At 42.9% G+C, this 20726-nt stretch overlaps 1 protein-coding gene across 1 annotated transcript in view; it reads right to left on the bottom strand.

The window, feature by feature from the left end:
* Positions 1-2653: 2653 nt before the first annotated feature.
* The window catches only part of LOC121304667 (mitogen-activated protein kinase 13-like), a 29796-nt gene continuing 11723 nt past the window's right edge, over positions 2654-20726 (bottom strand). Inside the window, exons 8-13 of the mRNA XM_041235933.1 lie at positions 20624-20646; positions 11481-11514; positions 8172-8251; positions 7226-7304; positions 6315-6488; positions 2654-5212 (exon numbers count right to left, since the gene is read on the bottom strand). Of these exons, the coding sequence (XP_041091867.1) occupies positions 5130-5212; positions 6315-6488; positions 7226-7304; positions 8172-8251; positions 11481-11514; positions 20624-20646 (473 nt within the window). The 3' untranslated portion in view covers positions 2654-5129. The remainder of the gene's footprint in view (positions 5213-6314; positions 6489-7225; positions 7305-8171; positions 8252-11480; positions 11515-20623; positions 20647-20726) is intronic.

The following is a 20726-nucleotide window of genomic DNA, read 5'->3' as shown; positions in this document are numbered from 1 at the left end:
CATCACAGTGCTGTGTGGACAAACTATTTCTCTTAGGTTCCGAGTAAGCGCCTGCAATACACAGTTTTACTGTAGTAGGCCTACTGCAGGTGCTGGCAGTAACAGCCATAAATTTAAAGAGGGGTTTGCATGGGTTATGAACCAGGTGTGCTGCCGACAGAATCTTACTAACTACACTTAAACAATAGCAGTGCACACACACACACACACACTATTCATACATAGCTTTCTGGGCACTGCGGAAATATGTAGACGTCATTGTTATTGTGTCTCCTAGGCAATGGTACAGCAAGTACAAATGCTGCACTCGTCTTTTGGACGAGTTCCCACACACGTGGCAGAATAATTGTGTCAATACGAATACGGCTCCCAAGGAAGCTAACTGATTGATACTCCCTCCGACTGCTCTTTAAACTTTAAAGGGAACTTCACATGCATGAAGCTAAACGAGACTGCTTACGAGACAGCAAGTTGGATCGTTTTAAACCTGTCTGTATCGTTATCGAATTTCTTTGTTTCTACATTCTGTAATATATATATATATATATATATATATATATATATATATATATATATATATATAATGAAAGCAACAATATAAGTAGTGCTGTGTTGTTTTCATCACTGCGTTGGCTTTTACTATTTTTTTTTTAGCCGGATAAATGATCTTAGTGGCGTTAAGCTGAGAGAAAGGGCAGTAGGTATTTTTGTAAAACTACCGAGAGCTCAGCAAAATCAGCTGCCTTAACGCAAATAAACATCCCGGTAGAAACACATGCTTACAATTAATACAGATTGCGTGGCTGAAAACACGGCATGCTTGTAGTCTACTCAGTCGAAACCCAGCAGATAATATCAATATTTTAATACATGCAAACCGGGACTTACCTGAGCAGGCACGAGCGGAACGTGACGTACTAGAGCACCCCTCCACCCCATTCTGCTTTCCACCGCAGCAGCGACGTAACAACTTCGGCGTGACGTCAGAATTCACCTAAACAGCTGCTGGTGCCCGTCACCCCCAGCGTTTGGTTGTGTTCTCTTACATCAGTGAAGTGTTTTAACCCTTTGATCTGCCTGTCTGACGTAGCCCCTGTAACTGGGATAACTAGTGTACATGCTTTAAAGTAAATAACCGAACCATGTAGCTGCTTTTAAACCAGGTTTATAGGTAGGACTAGCTCCAATACATTTAAAAGTACACATCTCAAGAATACCTTCAATGTGGCTGTTTTTTCAGCAGTTTCCTTACCCTTCACTACCAATGTTCGCTCCCTCCTCCTCCCATATTTGTTTCCCTGCCCTCTAAAGCACTGGACTCCCCTCTAATCAGCCCCCGTTGTGCTGAACCTTAGTAAGACTTTTCTTCTTTTTTTTTTAAAGCCTTTATGCGCTTTTTTGGGGTCTTTGATGATAGGGTGAGGATTTGATGAGTAAATATGAAAATTGTAACAAATTAATATTTAATAAATTTGCATTTTTTATTTATGTTACCCCCCTGTCCCGTCCCGTCCCCCCCAGTATGTTTTTACAGTCCCAGTTTGATGTAACTTAAAAAAACAAAGATGATGTTGAGTAAGTAGATTCAAGAAAATGCACAGAGTCCTTTTCTTCAATCAGTTGTTATGTTTATTGAAATATGCAGGGAGTCTGGTCCCAGGTACAGGACAAACACAATACTCGTCCTTACAATTTTTGCATGACATAAAATACCCTTCTGTATAGATGGTCCACCTCCTCTTTCTCTGACACTTAACCAATTGCAAAGGTACAACACATTAATCTGTTACCATATATTTAGTGTGTATGTGTGTGTGTGTCTGTGTGTGTAGTCTTGTGTGACAACCTCTGAACTCAGTGCATTCTCCAAACCCCTGGCACCCCAAAAAGGTCCATAAATCTAGTTTTTGTCATCTTCCTTGTTCATATTTCTCCGTTTTGCTTGAGACCCTTTGAGTCCAGTGGCGTTATCTCTTATTCTCCCTGAGAACCTTTGGGTCCAACGGCAGTCCCTGGGAGGCTTTTATCCTTTATGCTTTGCATTCCAAAAGTCTTAGAGCCTGGCCCCTTCTGGTCCACAGCATTGTTATCTTGTTAGCTTGCAGTTAATGCTGGGCAAGAAGCTTGTAGACACAAGGCAGTAAGAGTCCTAGCTTCTCTGACAGAATGAGGCAGAGTTCCCTAGAGCTGGAGCCTTCCTCCCGTACTATTTCCATTCACCCTGGAATAACCAGCAGCCCGCATCCCGGCACCTAAGAGTGTGACTAGGAGTGCACTGGGTCAACAGCTCCTGGAAATAACTGGGTGCTAATCCACTGAGGGCTTTATACATTAAAGGCAAAGTCTTAATGTATTCTAAACTGCACAGGGAGCCAGTGCAAAGAGGCCAAGATAGGGGTGATATGGTCTCTTTTTCTGGTTTTAGTTAGTATTCTTGCTGGGGCATTTGATGATACCAAACGTTTTGGAATCCCAGAGAAAAATGCATTACAAGAGTCAATTGTTGATGAAACAAAGGCATGCATTAGCCTCTCAGCGCCAGGTACAGAAATAATAGGTGTACATTTAGCTATATTTCTTAAAGGATAACATTATACTTTAATCATTTTCCTAACATGGTTCTCAGATGACAGATTAGGATAAAAAATGACCCCCAAGTTTCTCATTTCCAGTTTTAGTTCCGATTAGAGACTGCTAAAATCTAGCTTACGTAAACTGATATTCTTTAGTTGGTGCTGTGAGCCCACACAGCCTCTGTTTTATCAGAATTCAACATTAGGAAGCTCTGTGACAGCCAACACAATGTCAGCAAGGCGAGCAGCTGATAGCACCCCAGTAGAAGGATTGCCTGGAACAAAAGACAAGTACAGCTGAGGAGTGTCACCTGCACAGCAATGGAAGTTCACTCCAGCCTGCGGATAATGTCACCTAATGGCAGTATATATAATGAAAACAACAAAGGACCCAAGATAGAGCCCTGCAGAACATCTGACAAATCAGACTTCATCTCCCCAATAGAGACAAATTTAAACCTACCAGAAATATAAGGACTAAACCAAGACAGGACACCTCCTGACAAACTCTCAAATATGGTATTACATGCTAGAAATCTGTGTAATTGGTTGGCAACAACTCTCTCTGGAACCTTTGCCAAAAAGGGCATATTGGAGATTGGCCTATAGTTAAAAGCTTTAGAGTCCAGGTTGTTTTTTTTTGAGCATGGTCTTTACCACCACAACCTTAAACGCTGAGGGGACTACACCACAGGAAAGCGATTCATTTAGAATTGTTAAAATGTGTGCATTAATAACACAGACTACATCTTTTAATAATTTGGTCAGGACAGGATCAAGGGAACAAGCAGGTCTCATATGCGGAACTAACACTGTCTGGTCTTGTAAGGTAATCAAGGAAAAAGCCTCCAGCGTCGCTCTATCAGGTCTAGTTGGTTCAGGTAAGTAAGAATGGTCCATAATAGAAGGAGTCTGTAAAATCTTATCTCTAATATGTCAAGTATTTTATTTTGGAAATACTTTAAAGAAGTCATTGCAGTCAATGGTGGGGGCAGATGTATTAGAAGGTGGATTTACTAATTTATCTATGGAATTAAAAAGAAACCTAGGATTATTTGTATTTGTTGCAATAGTATGAAGATCTAGCGTGGGACAGTCTTCCTATATTTAGCTGGATGGCTTTTCCATGCAGTAATGAACACGCAGATTCGTACCCTTCCATCTGTGTTCTAAAGTGTTAGTCATGGAGGTGCTGGAGGTGTTAACCAACTCATCTACTGATACTAATAGTAACTGGCAATACATTTAATTCTTCACAGAACTTCACAGCAGTTGTTATTATTAATTTGGTTAAAGCTACTATCAAGAAACTGCTCGGTTTTGTAAATGCTTCTAAGAATTTCTTTTTGTTTCTGAAGCTCGGCAATCTCTTGCCTTAGAGTCATATTAGAGAACATTTGTGGCAGATAAAACCTTCATTAAATGAGTATAAAAAGTTATAATGATCCTGGTTCACACAACTGCTATAGGCTGGTGGTAGTCGTGGGCCACGCCCTCTGGTGTGGTAATGAAGTGGAACACTGCGGTGTTCTTCCACAGACCTGCTAGGGAATTATGTTGTGTGCTTGACAAAATATGGTATATGGGTCAGTTTTGGCCAAAATAAATAAACTGAAAAAACTTTACAAAGCACAGAAATACATCACAATACGAAGAAAAGGAGAGGGGATCCCTTTTATTGGACTAAATCACAAGCGTTGAAGACCTCAAAGGGCTCTTCTTTTCTGCTTTCACCTGAAGAAGAGGCTTGTCCAATAAATGTATCACCTCTCCTCTCTGTCGGATCGTCTCTGGGCTGATAGGACTGCCATTTCACCTGTCCATCCCTAATACAAAAAGCTGTATTATGCATTATTTAAATATGTAGTTGCTTTAACAAGCTATTCGTTATCAAATTCATTTGAGGAGATATAAGAGAATATATTGGAGGCTTTCTTACAATAAATCGGAGCACCAGAGAGCAGAGCAGAGAGGATGTCAAGGTGGACACTTATTAAAACCCCTTACTGCTGAATATTTCACATCCATGATGACAGAGAGCAGCCCAGGAGACGTCAAGCGTGTGCAACAGAAGGACAAGTTTCGGATCCTTTTCCAGCTGTAGGGGATGTTTTAAGAATTGGCCAAACCTTTCCAACAGCTGGAGGATAATGACTAAAACTGCATTTATCAAGTAAACCTAAATATATCACTTGCAAGGCTAGTTCAGCAACAAGAGCAGAAGTTTAAAGAAATGTTTTTTGGTTTTGCAGTAGACTGTAGTTTTGGTCCTGAAATTGTATTTATTCGAGTTAGATCATAGTAATGATAACTCAAGAACAAACCAAAATGTGCCATTTCAAAATGTGCCTTGGAAGCAACACTGTGTCAGCTGCACTGGTGTACTGCCTCTCCCAAAGTGGAAACTCTAAGTGAAATGAAGTCATTTGAAGTTCCTCACGGACTGGCTCTGGGGTCAGTAACAGATTTCTGTGGTTCTTTGTTTCTCTGGGTTTAGTTTCTCAGTGGTGTAGATATTCAGGAGTGTCGAAGGCAGGTCATTCCTCTCGGGCCGAGTCACGTCAGCACCAGAGTGTTCCTCCGCTTGGACTCCCTGCGTGGGAACTGGATGAAGCTCGTCACCTCATGGAAGCAGAGCCCTAAAGAGGACAGACAGACAGACAGACAGAGAGAGAGAGAGAGAGAGAGAGAGAGAGAGAGAGAGAGAGAGAGAGAGAGAAACCTTGTTAGCAACCAGGCCGAGTTTGAGTAATTTGATACAGGTATGAAATACTAAATTGATCTTAACTATTGGATTCTTGTTGGATTCACTTTGGATCCACATATTCTTCACATACTGTACATCTATAGCAAACTGAACTTGAGACATGGGAGGCTTTTTTTTTTTTTTTAAATTAGCCAGCGATATGAGACTGGTCAGATTAATGATCTCCCCCTTCCTATTTACTGAAACTTAATTTCCCACTGCAATTTCACTGTCATCCACCAGGGGGTGATGTTTTAAGTGTCCTCTTTAGTAAGAAAACGAGCCAGAAGGAGCACATCAGTGTGCAGGTAGAGAGGCTCTGCAGAGCTAACATTGTGTTGCCATTTCAGATGCACTAGACTAGGGATGGAAAGAAGGCTCACATTGCATAGCTATTTGATCCATTCCTGGTTTTAGTGTGAGTTTAATAAGACACATCTGAGCTTGTTATCTGTACACTGTGGCTAATCATGTGGGTGAAACTGCAATGCAATAGGAGTATTTCATCCATCCCTGTATGATATTCAGAAACCAGTGGTGAGCACAGACTTCGTTAAGGGAAGTCTGGGCTGTCCCACGTCCTTTCCCTGTGTGTCTGGGCTGTCCCACGTCCTCTCCCTGTGTGTCTGGGCTGTCTCACGTCATCTCCCTGTGTGTCTGGGCTGTCTCACGTCATCTCCCTGTGTGTCTGGGCTGTCCCACGTCCTCTCCCTGTGTGTCTGGGCTGTCTCACGTCATCTCCCTGTGTGTCTGGGCTGTCTCACGTCATCTCCCTGTGCCTCTGGGCTGTCTCACGTCATCTCCCTGTGTCTCTGGGCTGTCCCACGTCCTCTCCCTGTGTCTCTGGGCTGTCCCACATCCTCCCCCTGGGTCTCTGGGCTGTCCCAAGTCCTCTTCCTGTGTCTCTGGGCTGTCCCACATTGTCCCCGTGTCTCTAGGAAGTCCCACGTCCTCTCTGTGTGTCTGGCTCGTTGGTCGCTATGCTGGTTCCTTACTCTTCCACTCGCTGACAGTCAGCTTTGCTTTCTCACGCGTGTCGTCGTACGGGGCAGTCTCCGTCTCCTCCTCTGGGTCACGGTACTGCTCGAAGTACGGGTGAGCCAGCCCCTCTGCGGCCGTCATGCGCTGCTCTGCATCCAGGACCAGCATCCTCTCCAGCAGGTTCACCGCTGAGGTGGGTACAAACACATAAAAGTGTGAGTTTTTGGTCAAGTATATGGTAAACTACAAAGCGGTATGTAATTCAATGTTAATCTATCATTATTCAGACGGTTTCACTCAACTTTATGAAGCAAAATGAGTTGATTTTGTAGGGCAATGCAAAACTTTTGGCCATAGCTGTACAGGTAAAAAGCTCAGGTGTGTCTTGCTAAACTCATAGCAAAACTATGAATGGATCAAACTGCTATGCAATGGGTCTTATTCCCATCTCTGGGCTGGGTGAGCTACTGCAAACTGATCTCCCCAATCAAACACCAGCCGCTCATACTGAAAAAGATATAATACAGTACAGTGCAATAAACATCTGTCAACAACTCCAAAGAAACCCTTCCACTGTCTATGGGGTTTGAGACAAACCCTTTCACATGGGCTTCAGAATCCCCTCCAATAAACAGCTCTGTGGATACCTCGCACATTTCCTTTCCTGATGAACTCTAATGCACACAAAGCAGTAAATAATGTAGCTCTCCTCCCCTCCCTTCCCCTGAATTGTTCCATTTAAACCCCTTGTGCTGTTGAGAAGCTCTCCACAGTATATAATGCACATCCCCTCCCCTCCCCCCTGAACTGTTCCACTTCACACTGAAACACGACTGCTCTTCTGGAGGTTACCCTCCCGTGCATTCGACTTCACAGCCAGACCTGGTGGATATTCCACTTGGTTTATGTTCTCTGAAGGACTCACCAGAGGGGCTGGCTCTAGGGAAGAGTAGGGAGAAGTCTTTTCTTGGGAAATGCGGCAGAGATCTGATGTAACTCTTTGCCTGTTAGTCATAAACAAAAAGAAAGCTGTTCAATTAAAGCATGCAGCTCAGCTTAGAGGAGAGGCACGAAGACCTGTTCACACCACAGGTCAGAATCCACTAACACTTTACAAGGCGTCTCTGTGGATTTGCATAGTAGTTACTTAGTAAATGTAATTAATGTGAAAATTGTACATTGTAACTATGCATAATAACATTGTAATTATGTGTAAGTTCACGTGTATTTACTAAGTAACTATTGTGTAAACACATAGTAATTAGAGACACTTAAAAAACCTAGAATCCAACCCAATCCACACAGAGACACTAACTGCAGCATTTAGAATTGTCTAGTGACGAACACCAGCATATTGCATAGTTAAATTACTAAATGCAGTGTGCTCCGACATCTTCATAGCTGTTATAATGTTGAAGGTAGTCATCACGTTAAATCACTTTATTGCTGAACCAAATGTGAAATGAAGCTCACTGTGTCTCACCGTCAGTGTGTCAGCTTGAGGACTTGACTAAGTATGAAGCTACTGTATGAAGGAGTACCTGAGTCTGTGGGACTGCTGTCGGAGGGCAAGGCTTGAGATCCTGGAATGGCGCCACACAACAGCAGATTACAGCTACTGCTCTGAGACGCGGTCACAAGCACTGCCCTCTAATGGAGAACGAGAGTATTGCAGCTGATCTGATTCTCATTTGTTAGCACGGTGGTGCTTTTCTCTGATTACAACACTGAATTTGAATTTACATTTTTTATTTATTCTGCTTCAGTCTTTTTTTTTTTTCTATTTATAATGTGTACTTGCTGTGTGGCAGGAGGAAGTTTTAAAAACAACATGTGCAACATGGGTTGATTTTGCAAGCATAATGGTTTACCTCGACGCTCTCCAGCTTTTGAATAAATTCCGGTCCTGGGACCCCCGTTACCTTCACGATCTCGGTCAGCTGATCCATGTCTGGTCATCGTAGGTCAAGGACAACTCTGTGACCTGAGGTGGAGTTTCAATAACATTGAGCCTCCCAATTCACCCCTTGACCCCACCCACATCTGTCTCTCACAGAAACCCCAGTGCAGGGCCGTGAACATCACTGATTACACACACAGAGAGGTCTAGGAGAGCTGCCTCACAGAAACCCCAGTGCAGGACCGTGAACATCACTGATTACACACACAGAGGGGTCTAGGAGAGCTGCCTCACAGAAACCCCAGTGCAGGACCGTGAACATCACTGATTACACACACAGAGGGGTCTAGGAGAGCTGTCTCTCACAGAAATCCCAGTGCAGGACCGTGAACATCACTGATTACACACACAGAGGGGTCTAGGAGAGCTGTCTCTCACAGAAACCCCAGTGCAGGACCATGAACATCACTGATTACACACACAGAGGTCTAGGAGAGCTGTGTCTCACAGAAACCCCAGTGCAGGACCGTGAACATCACTGATTACACACACAGAGGGGTCTAGGAGAGCTGTCTCTCACAGAAATCCCAGTGCAGGACCGTGAACATCACTGATTACACACACAGAGGGGTCTAGGAGAGCTGTCTCTCACAGAAACCCCAGTGCAGGACCGTGAACATCACTGATTACACACACAGAGGGGTCTAGGAGAGCTGTCTCTCACAGAAACCCCAGTGCAGGACCGTGAACATCACTGATTACACACACAGAGGGGTCTAGGAGAGCTGTCTCTCAGGTTCACAGGAACCCATCGATCAGATCCTGATCTTGAAGTTTGGAACATATCAAATAAATATTAATGAGACACCGAGGAAACAAAGGACACAGTCGTTTCCTTTCAAGCTGAAACACTGAGGAAAAAAAGGATACAGTACATGCACTTCAGCTGTGCACTTCGACCTGAAAAACTCAGGAAACAAACAATACAGTCCTTTCCTTTCAAGCTGAAACACCGAGGAAACAAAGGACACAGTCCTTTCCTTTCAAGCTGAAACACCGAGGAAACAAAGGACACAGTCCTTTCCTTTCAAGCTGAAACACCGGGAAACAAAGGACACAGTCCTTTCCTTTCAAGCTGAAACACCGAGGAAACAAAGGACACAGTCCTTTCCTTTCAAGCTGAAACACCGAGGAAACAAAGGACACAGTCCTTTCCTTTCAAGCTGAAACACTGAGGAAACAAAGGACACAGTCCTTTCCTTTCAAGCTGAAACACTGAGGAAACAAAGGACACAGTCCTTTCCTTTCAAGCTGAAACACTGAAACACTGGAAACAAAGGACACAGTCCTTTCCTTTCAAGCTGAAACACCGAGGAAACAAAGGACACAGTCCTTTCCTTTCAAGCTGAAACACTGAGGAAACAAAGGACACAGTCCTTTCCTTTCAAGCTGAAACACTGAGGAAACAAAGGACACAGTCCTTTCCTTTCAAGCTGAAACACTGAGGAAACAAAGGAGTCCTTTCCTTTCAAGCTGAAACACTGAGGAAACAAAGGACACAGTCCTTTCCTTTCAAGCTGAAACACTGAGGAAACAAAGGACACAGTCCTTTCCTTTCAAGCTGAAACACAGAGGAAACAAAGGACACAGTCCTTTCCTTTCAAGCTGAAACACTGAGGAAACAAAGGACACAGTCCTTTCCTTTCAAGCTGAAACACTGAGGAAACAAAGGATACAGTCCTTTCCTTTCAAGCTGAAACACTGAGGAAACAAAGGACACAGTCCTTTCCTTTCAAGCTGAAACACTGAGGAAACAAAGGACTGAGGCTGAAACAGGAAACAAAGGATACAGTCCTTTCCTTTCAAGCTGAAACACCGAGGAAACAAAGGACACAGTCCTTTCCTTTCAAGCTCACAGAGGAAACAAAGGACACAGTCCTTTCCTTTCAAGCTGAAACACCGAGGAAACAAAGGACACAGTCCTTTCCTTTCAAGCTGAAACACTGAGGAAACAAAGGAAACACAGTCCTTTCCTTTCAAGCTGAAACACTGAGGAAACAAAGGATACAGTCCTTTCCTTTCAAGCTGAAACACTGAGGAAACAAAGGATACAGTCCTTTCCTTTCAAGCTGAAACACTGAGGAAACAAAGGACACAGTCCTTTCCTTTCAAGCTGAAACACTGAGGAAACAAAGGACACAGTCCTTTCCTTTCAAGCTGAAACACTGAGGAAACAAAGGACACAGTCCTTTCCTTTCAAGCTGAAACACCGAGGAAACAAAGGATACAGTCCTTTCCTTTCAAGCTGAAACACCGAGGAAACAAAGGACACAGTCCTTTCCTTTCAAGAAACACCGAGGAAACAAAGGACACAGTCCTTTCCTTTCAAGCTGAAACACCGAGGAAACAAAGGACACAGTCCTTTCCTTTCAAGCTGAAACACCGAGGAAACAAAGGACACAGTCCTTTCCTTTCAAGCTGAAACACCGAGGAAACAAAGGACACAGTCCTTTCCTTTCAAGCTGAAACACCGAGGAAACACCAGAAGCTGAAACACCGAGGAAACAGTCCTTTCCTTTCAAGCTGAAACACCAAAGAGGAAACAAAGGACACAGTCCTTTCCTTTCAAGCTGAAACACCGAGGAAACAAAGGACACAGTCCTTTCCTGAAACACTGAGGAAACAAAGGACACAGTCAAGCTGAAACACAAAGGATACAGAGGAAACAAAGGAAACACAGTCCTTTCCTTTCAAGCTGAAACACCGAGGAAACAAAGGACACAGTCCTTTCCTTTCAAGCTGAAACACCGAGGAAACAAAGGACACAGTCCTTTCCTTTCAAGCTGAAACACTGAGGAAACAAAGGATACAGTCCTTTCCTTTCAAGCTGAAACACTGAGGAAACAAAGGACACAGTCCTTTCCTTTCAAGCTGAAACACCGAGGAAACAAAGGACACAGTCCTTTCCTTTCAAGCTGAAACACCGAGGAAACAAAGGACACAGTCCTTTCCTTTCAAGCTGAAACACCGAGGAAACAAAGGACACAGTCCTTTCCTTTCAAGCTGAAACACCGAGGAAACAAAGGACACAGTCCTTTCCTTTCAAGCTGAAACACCGAGGAAACAAAGGACACAGTCCTTTCCTTTCAGTCCTTTCCTTTCAAGCTGAAACACTGAGGAAACAAAGGATACAGTCCTTTCCTTTCAAGCTGAAACACCGAGGAAACAAAGGACACAGTCCTTTCCTTTCAAGCTGAAACACCGAGGAAACAAAGGACACAGTCCTTTCCTTTCAAGCTGAAACACTGAGGAAACAAAGGACACAGTCCTTTCCTTTCAAGCTGAAACACCGAGGAAACAAAGGACACAGTCCTTTCCTTTCAAGCTGAAACACCGAGGAAACAAAGGACACAGTCCTTTCCTTTCAAGCTGAAACACCGAGGAAACAAAGGATACAGTCCTTTCCTTTCAAGCTGAAACACCGAGGAAACAAAGGACACAGTCCTTTCCTTTCAAGCTGAAACACCGAGGAAACAAAGGACACAGTCCTTTCCTTTCAAGCTGAAACACTGAGGAAACAAAGGATACAGTCCTTTCCTTTCAAGCTGAAACACTGAGGAAACAAAGGATACAGTCCTTTCCTTTCAAGCTGAAACACTGAGGAAACAAAGGACACAGTCCTTTCCTTTCAAGCTGAAACACTGGGATACAGTCCTTTCCTTTCAAGCTGAAACACCGAGGAAACAAAGGACACAGTCCTTTCCTTTCAAGCTGAAACACCGAGGAAACAAAGGACACAGTCCTTTCCTTTCAAGCTGAAACACTGAGGAAACAAAGTACAGTCCTTTCCTTTCACACAGTCCTTTCCTTTCAAGCTGAAACACTGAGGAAACAAAGGATACAGTCCTTTCCTTTCAAGCTGAAACACCGAGGAAACAAAGGAACACAAAAACACTGAGGAAACAAAGGATACAGTCCTTTCCTTTCAAGCTGAAACACTGAGGAAACAAAGGATACAGTCCTTTCCTTTCAAGCTGAAACACCGAGGAAACAAAGGACACAGGCTGAAACACTGAGGAAACAAAGTCAGTCCTTTCCTTTCAAGCTGAAACACCGAGGAAACAAAGGACACAGTCCTTTCCTTTCAAGCTGAAACACCGAGGAAACAAAGGATACAGTCCTTTCCTTTCAAGCTGAAACACTGAGGAAACAAAGGATACAGTCCTTTCCTTTCAAGCTGAAACACTGAGGAAACAAAGGATACAGTCCTTTCCTTTCAGCTGAAACACCGAGGAAACAAAGGATACAGTCCTTTCCTTTCAAGCTGAAACACTGAGGAAACAAAGGATACAGTCCTTTCCTTTCAAGCTGAAACACCGAGGAAACAAAGGACACAGTCCTTTCCTTTCAAGCTGAAACACCGAGGAAACAAAGGACACAGTCCTTTCCTTTCAAGCTGAAACACTGAGGAAACAAAGGACACAGTCCTTTCCTTTCAAGCTGAAACACTGAGGAAACAAAGGACACAGTCCTTTCCTTTCAAGCTGAAACACTGAGGAAACAAAGGATACAGTCCTTTCCTTTCAAGCTGAAACACTGAGGAAACAAAGGATACAGTCCTTTCCTTTCAAGCTGAAACACTGAGGAAACAAAGGATACAGTCCTTTCCTTTCAAGCTGAAACACCGAGGAAACAAAGGACACAGTCCTTTCCTTTCAAGCTGAAACACCGAGGAAACAAAGGACACAGTCCTTTCCTTTCAAGCTGAAACACCGAGGAAACAAAGGACACAGTCCTTTCCTTTCAAGCTGAAACACCGAGGAAACAAAGGATACAGTCCTTTCCTTTCAAGCTGAAACACTGAGGAAACAAAGGATACAGTCCTTTCCTTTCAAGCTGAAACACTGAGGAAACAAAGGATACAGTCCTTTCCTTTCAAGCTGAAACACTGAGGAAACAAAGGATACAGTCCTTTCCTTTCAAGCTGAAACACTGAGGAAACAAAGGATCAGTCCTTTCCTTTCAAGCTGAAACACTGAGGAAACAAAGGATACAGTCCTTTCCTTTCAAGCTGAAACACCGAGGAAACAAAGGGAAACACACAGTCCTTTCCTTTCAAGCTGAAACACCGAGGAAACAAAGGACACAGTCCTTTCCTTTCAAGCTGAAACACCGAGGAAACAAAGGATACAGTCCTTTCCTTTCAAGCTGAAACACTGAGGAAACAAAGGACACAGTCCTTTCCTTTCAAGCTGAAACACTGAGGAAACAAAGGATACAGTCCTTTCCTTTCAAGCTGAAACACTGAGGAAACAAAGGATACAGTCCTTTCCTTTCAAGCTGAAACACCGAGGAAACAAAGGATACAGTCCTTTCCTTTCAAGCTGAAACACTGAAGCTGAAACACCGAAGGACACAGTCCTTTCCTTTCAAGCTGAAACACCGAGGAAACAAAGGACACAGTCCTTTCCTTTCAAGCTGAAACACCGAGGAAACAAAGGACACAGTCCTTTCCTTTCAAGCTGAAACACTGAGGAAACAAAGGATACAGTCCTTTCCTTTCAAGCTGAAACACCGAGGAAACAAAGGACACAGTCCTTTCCTTTCAAGCTGAAACACTGAGGAAACAAAAACAAAGGATACAGTCCTTTCCTTTCAAGCTGAAACACCGAGGAAACAAAGGATACAGTCCTTTCCTTTCAAGCTGAAACACTGAGGAAACAAAGGATACAGTCCTTTCCTTTCAAGCTGAAACACTGAGGAAACAAAGGACACAGTCCTTTCCTTTCAAGCTGAAACACCGAGGAAACAAAGGACACAGTCCTTTCCTTTCAAGCTGAAACACTGAGGAAACAAAGGATACAGTCCTTTCCTTTCAAGCTGAAACACTGAGGAAACAAAGGATACAGTCCTTTCCTTTCAAGCTGAAACACTGAGGAAACAAAGGACACAGTCCTTTCCTTTCAAGCACAGCTCCTTTCCTTTCAAGCTGAAACACCGAGGAAACAAAGGATACAGTCCTTTCCTTTCAAGCTGAAACACCGAGGAAACAAAGGATACAGTCCTTTCCTTTCAAGCTGAAACACTGAGGAAACAAAGGATACAGTCCTTTCCTTTCAAGCTGAAACACCGAGGAAACAAAGGATACAGTCCTTTCCTTTCAAGCTGAAACACTGAGGAAACAAAGGATACAGTCCTTTCCTTTCAAGCTGAAACACTGAGGAAACAAAGGATACAGTCCTTTCCTTTCAAGCTGAAACACCGAGGAAACAAAGGATACAGTCCTTTCCTTTCAAGCTGAAACACCGAGGAAACAAAGGACACAGTCCTTTCCTTTCAAGCTGAAACACCGAGGAAACAAAGGATACAGTCCTTTCCTTTCAAGCTGAAACACTGAGGAAACAAAGGATACAGTCCTTTCCTTTCAAGCTGAAACACTGAGGAAACAAAGGATACAGTCCTCCTTTCCTGAAACACAAACAAAGGAGCTGAAACACTGAGGAAACAAAGGATACAGTCCTTTCCTTTCAAGCTGAAACACTGAGGAAACAAAGGATACAGTCCTTTCCTTTCAAGCTGAAACACTGAGGAAACAAAGGATACAGTCCTTTCCTTTCAAGCTGAAGGAAACAAAGGACTGAAACACCGAGGAAAAAAAGGATACAGTCCTTTCCTTTCAAGCTGAAACACCGAGGAAACAAAGGATACAGTCCTTTCCTTTCAAGCTGAAACACTGAGGAAACAAAGGATACAGTCCTTTCCTTTCAAGCTGAAACACCGAGGAAACAAAGGATACAGTCCTTTCCTTTCAAGCTGAAACACTGAGGAAACAAAGGATACAGTCCTTTCCTTTCAAGCTGAAACACTGAGGAAACAAAGGATACAGTCCTTTCCTTTCAAGCTGAAACACTGAGGAAACAAAGGATACAGTCCTTTCCTTTCAAGCTGAAACACTGAGGAAACAAAGGAAACACAGTCCTTTCCTTTCAAGCTGAAACACTGAGGAAACAAAGGATACAGTCCTTTCCTTTCAAGCTGAAACACCGAGGAAACAAAGGATACAGTCCTTTCCTTTCAAGCTGAAACACTGAGGAAACAAAGGATACAGTCCTTTCCTTTCAAGCTGAAACACTGAGGAAACAAAGGATACAGTCCTTTCCTTTCAAGCTGAAACACTGAGGAAACAAAGGATACAGTCCTTTCCTTTCAAGCTGAAACACTGAGGAAACAAAGGATACAGTCCTTTCCTTTCAAGCTGAAACACTGAGGAAACAAAGGATACAGTCCTTTCCTTTCAAGCTGAAACACTGAGGAAACAAAGGATACAGTCCTTTCCTTTCAAGCTGAAACACTGAGGAAACAAAGGATACAGTCCTTTCCTTTCAAGCTGAAACACTGAGGAAACAAAGGATACAGTCCTTTCCTTTCAAGCTGAAACACTGAGGAAACAAAGGACACAGTCCTTTCCTTTCAAGCACTGAGGAAAAAAAGGATACAGTGAAACACTGAGGAAACAAAGGATACAGTCCTTTCCTTTCAAGCTGAAACACTGAGGAAACAAAGGATACAGTCCTTTCCTTTCAAGCTGAAACACTGAGGAAACAAAGGATACAGTCCTTTCCTTTCAAGCTGAAACACTGAGGAAACAAAGGATACAGTCCTTTCCTTTCAAGCTGAAACACTGAGGAAACAAAGGATACAGTCCTTTCCTTTCAAGCTGAAACACTGAGGAAACAAAGGATACAGTCCTTTCCTTTCAAGCTGAAACACTGAGGAAACAAAGGATACAGTCCTTTCCTTTCAAGCTGAAACACTGAGGAAACAAAGGATACAGTCCTTTCCTTTCAAGCTGAAACACCGAGGAAACAAAGGACACAGTCCTTTCCTTTCAAGCTGAAACACCGAGGAAACAAAGGATACAGTCCTTTCCTTTCAAGCTGAAACACTGAGGAAACAAAGGATACAGTCCTTTCCTTTCAAGCTGAAACACTGAGGAAACAAAGGATACAGTCCTTTCCTTTCAAGCTGAAACACCGAGGAAACAAAGGATACAGTCCTTTCCTTTCAAGCTGAAACACCGAGGAAACAAAGGATACAGTCCTTTCCTTTCAAGCTGAAACACTGAGGAAACAAAGGACACAGTCCTTTCCTTTCAAGCTGAAACACTGAGGAAACAAAGGATACAGTCCTTTCCTTTCAAGCTGAAACACTGAGGAAACAAAGGATACAGTCCTTTCCTTTCAAGCTGAAACACTGAGGAAACAAAGGATACAGTCCTTTCCTTTCAAGCTGAAACACTGAGGAAACAAAGGATACAGTCCTTTCCTTTCAAGCTGAAACACTGAGGAAACAAAGGACACAGTCCTTTCCTTTCAAGCTGAAACACTGAGGAAACAAAGGATACAGTCCTTTCCTTTCAAGCTGAAACACTGAGGAAACAAAGGATACAGTCCTTTCCTTTCAAGCTGAAACACTGAGGAAACAAAGGATACAGTCCTTTCCTTTCAAGCTGAAACACCGAGGAAACAAAGGACACAGTCCTTTCCTTTCAAGCTGAAACACTGAGGAAACAAAGGATACAGTCCTTTCCTTTCAAGCTGAAACACTGAGGAAACAAAGGATACAGTCCTTTCCTTTCAAGCTGAAACACTGAGGAAACAAAGGACACAGTCCTTTCCTTTCAAGCTGAAACACTGAGGAAACAAAGGATACAGTCCTTTCCTTTCAAGCTGAAACACTGAGGAAACAAAGGATACAGTCCTTTCCTTTCAAGCTGAAACACTGAGGAAACAAAGGATACAGTCCTTTCCTTTCAAGCTGAAACACCGAGGAAACAAAGGACACAGGAAACAAAGGACACAGTCCTTTCCTTTCAAGCTGAAACACCGAGGAAACAAAGGACACAGTCCTATCCTTTCAAGCTGAAACACTGAGGAAACAAAGGATACAGTCCTTTCCTTTCAAGCTGAAACACCGAGGAAACAAAGGACACAGTCCTTTCCTTTCAAGCTGAAACACTGAGGAAACAAAGGATACAGTCCTTTCCTTTCAAGCTGAAACACAAAGGACGAGGAAACAAAGGAAACACAGTCCTTTCCTTTCAAGCTGAAACACTGAGGAAACAAAGGATACAGTCCTTTCCTTTCAAGCTGAAACACCGAGGAAACAAAGGACACAGTCCTTTCCTTTCAAGCTGAAACACTGAGGAAACAAAGGATACAGTCCTTTCCTTTCAAGCTGAAACACTTTCCTTTCCTTTCAAGCTGAAACACTGAGGAAACAAGGAAACAAAGGATACAGTCCTTTCCTTTCAAGCTGAAACACTGAGGAAACAAAGGATACAGTCCTTTCCTTTCAAGCTGAAACACTGAGGAAACAAAGGATACAGTCCTTTCCTTTCAAGCTGAAACACCGAGGAAACAAAGGATACAGTCCTTTCCTTTCAAGCTGAAACACCGAGGAAACAAAGGATACAGTCCTTTCCTTTCAAGCTGAAACACTGAGGAAACAAAGGATACAGTCCTTTCCTTTCAAGCTGAAACACTGAGGAAACAAAGGATACAGTCCTTTCCTTTCAAGCTGAAACACTGAGGAAACAAAGGATACAGTCCTTTCCTTTCAAGCTGAAACACTGAGGAAACAAAGGATACAGTCCTTTCCTTTCAAGCTGAAACACTGAGGAAACAAAGGATACAGTCCTTTCCTTTCAAGCTGAAACACTGAGGAAACAAAGGAGTCCTTTCCTTTCAAGCTGAAACACTGAGGAAACAAAGGATACAGTCCTTTCCTTTCAAGCTGAAACACTGAGGAAACAAAGGATACAGTCCTTTCCTTTCAAGCTGAAACACTGAGGAAACAAAGGATACAGTCCTTTCCTTTCAAGCTGAAACACTGAGGAAACAAAGGATACAGTCCTTTCCTTTCAAGCTGAAACACTGAGGAAACAAAGGATACAGTCCTTTCCTTTCAAGCTGAAACACTGAGGAAACAAAGGATACAGTCCTTTCCTTTCAAGCTGAAACACCGAGGAAACAAAGGATACAGTCCTTTCCTTTCAAGCTGAAACACTGAGGAAACAAAGGATACAGTCCTTTCCTTTCAAGCTGAAACACTGAGGAAACAAAGGATACAGTCCTTTCCTTTCAAGCTGAAACACTGAGGAAACAAAGGATACAGTCCTTTCCTTTCAAGCTGAAACACCGAGGAAACAAAGGATACAGTCCTTTCCTTTCAAGCTGAAACACTGAGGAAACAAAGGATACAGTCCTTTCCTTTCAAGCTGAAACACTGAGGAAACAAAGGATACAGTCCTTTCCTTTCAAGCTGAAACACTGAGGAAACAAAGGATACAGTCCTTTCCTTTCAAGCTGAAACACCGAGGAAACAAAGGACACAGTCCTTTCCTTTCAAGCTGAAACACCGAGGAAACAAAGGACACAGTCCTTTCCTTTCAAGCTGAAACACCGAGGAAACAAAGGATACAGTCCTTTCCTTTCAAGCTGAAACACAGTCCTTTCCTTTCAAGCTGAAACACCGAGGAAACAAAGGACACAGTCCTTTCCTTTCAAGCTGAAACACTGAGGAAACAAAGGATACAGTCCTTTCCTTTCAAGCTGAAACACTGAGGAAACAAAGGATACAGTCCTTTCCTTTCAAGCTGAAACACTGAGGAAACAAAGGATACAGTCCTTTCCTTTCAAGCTGAAACACTGAGGAAACAAAGGATACAGTCCTTTCCTTTCAAGCTGAAACACTGAGGAAACAAAGGATACAGTCCTTTCCTTTCAAGCTGAAACACTGAGGAAACAAAGGATACAGTCCTTTCCTTTCAAGCTGAAACACCGAGGAAACAAAGGACACAGTCCTTTCCTTTCAAGCTGAAACACCGAGGAAACAAAGGATACAGTCCTTTCCTTTCAAGCTGAAACACTGAGGAAACAAAGGATACAGTCCTTTCCTTTCAAGCTGAAACACTGAGGAAACAAAGGACACAGTCCTTTCCTTTCAAGCTGAAACACTGAGGAAACAAAAGAAACAGTCCTTTCCTTTCAAGCTGAAACACCGAGGAAACAAAGGATACAGTCCTTTCCTTTCAAGCTGAAACACAGTCCTTTCCTTTCAAGAAACAAAGGATACAGTCCTTTCCTTTCAAGCTGAAACACCGAGGAAACAAAGGACACAGTCCTTTCCTTTCAAGCTGAAACACTGAGGAAACAAAGGATACAGTCCTTTCCTTTCAAGCTGAAACACCGAGGAAACAAAGGATACAGTCCTTTCCTTTCAAGCTGAAACACTGAGGAAACAAAGGATACAGTCCTTTCCTTTCAAGCTGAAACACCGAGGAAACAAAGGATACAGTCCTTTCCTTTCAAGCTGAAACACTGAGGAAACAAAGGACACAGTCCTTTCCTTTCAAGCTGAAACACTGAGGAAACAAAGGATACAGTCCTTTCCTTTCAAGCTGAAACACTGAGGAAACAAAGGATACAGTCCTTTCCTTTCAAGCTGAAACACTGAGGAAACAAAGGATACAGTCCTTTCCTTTCAAGCTGAAACACTGAGGAAACAAAGGATGTCCTTTCCTTTCAAGCTGAAACACTGAGGAAACAAAGGATACAGTCCTTTCCTTTCAAGCTGAAACACCGAGGAAACAAAGGACACAGTCCTAAGCTCAGCCACTGACTCATTGTGTGAAGTGAGCAAGTCAATTAACCTCCTTGGAAAAAGGTGTCTGCTAAATAACAAATCAAAATAAACAAATTGTAAACAAAACAAGTGACCCTTTCAAGTGAAGCTGATGTGTAGTTTCAAATCCCTTTCCCTTCAGCTAGCCTTGGAAAAAGGTGTCTGCTAAATAAACAAAATCAAAATACATTCACAGACGGAGTGACCCACTTGCTTCATTCAGGTAATAGCGGGAACACGAGGCAGAAGCCCACCGTGCCACAACATTCACTGAGACTTGGACTACAGTATCAAAAGTTGTGAGATCGAAACCTTCATCGGAAACATTTTTCCACAGGATAGCCTGGCAATTTATTGTTTAGTTTGTATTAAAATGGTTTTTCGGATTTTAAAAACAACACCAGCTTCCAGAATTAAAACAGTATCCAAAGTTAGTATTTAAAATTGCAGAATATAGCGCTCGATAATAACACACAGACATCATGTACTGTTCAGGGAGAAGTTCTTCCAAACTCCCTCCCCAGCGCTCCTTACAAAGGCAACGATCCAGCCCTGCATTACAGAACCCTGGCTGTAACACAGGGCTGTCACTGTCTGCAATGCATTAGATTTATTATATTGATATATAAAAGGGTCACGCTGTCCTTGGATGCAGTTTGTATCACTTGTTTATAAGCCTTGTGGCTTTTGCAGTCATAAACAGAGACAGTGCCAGCTAAGACTGCCTGCCAAGCTCACCGAGAAGATGGGCGACTCCAGCCCTGAGAGGCGAACCCACTCCAGGTTTAATATCGTCTGTAGAATGAGTTGGTTCATTTAAACAATTACAAGCATTGCAAAG

The sequence above is a fragment of the Polyodon spathula genome, chromosome 39 (assembly GCF_017654505.1).
Source record: "Polyodon spathula isolate WHYD16114869_AA chromosome 39, ASM1765450v1, whole genome shotgun sequence".
Classification (NCBI taxonomy): Eukaryota; Metazoa; Chordata; class Actinopteri; order Acipenseriformes; family Polyodontidae; genus Polyodon; species Polyodon spathula.
The sequence above is the reverse complement of the archived record's forward strand: the minus strand, read 5'-3'. Positions and strand labels throughout refer to the sequence as shown.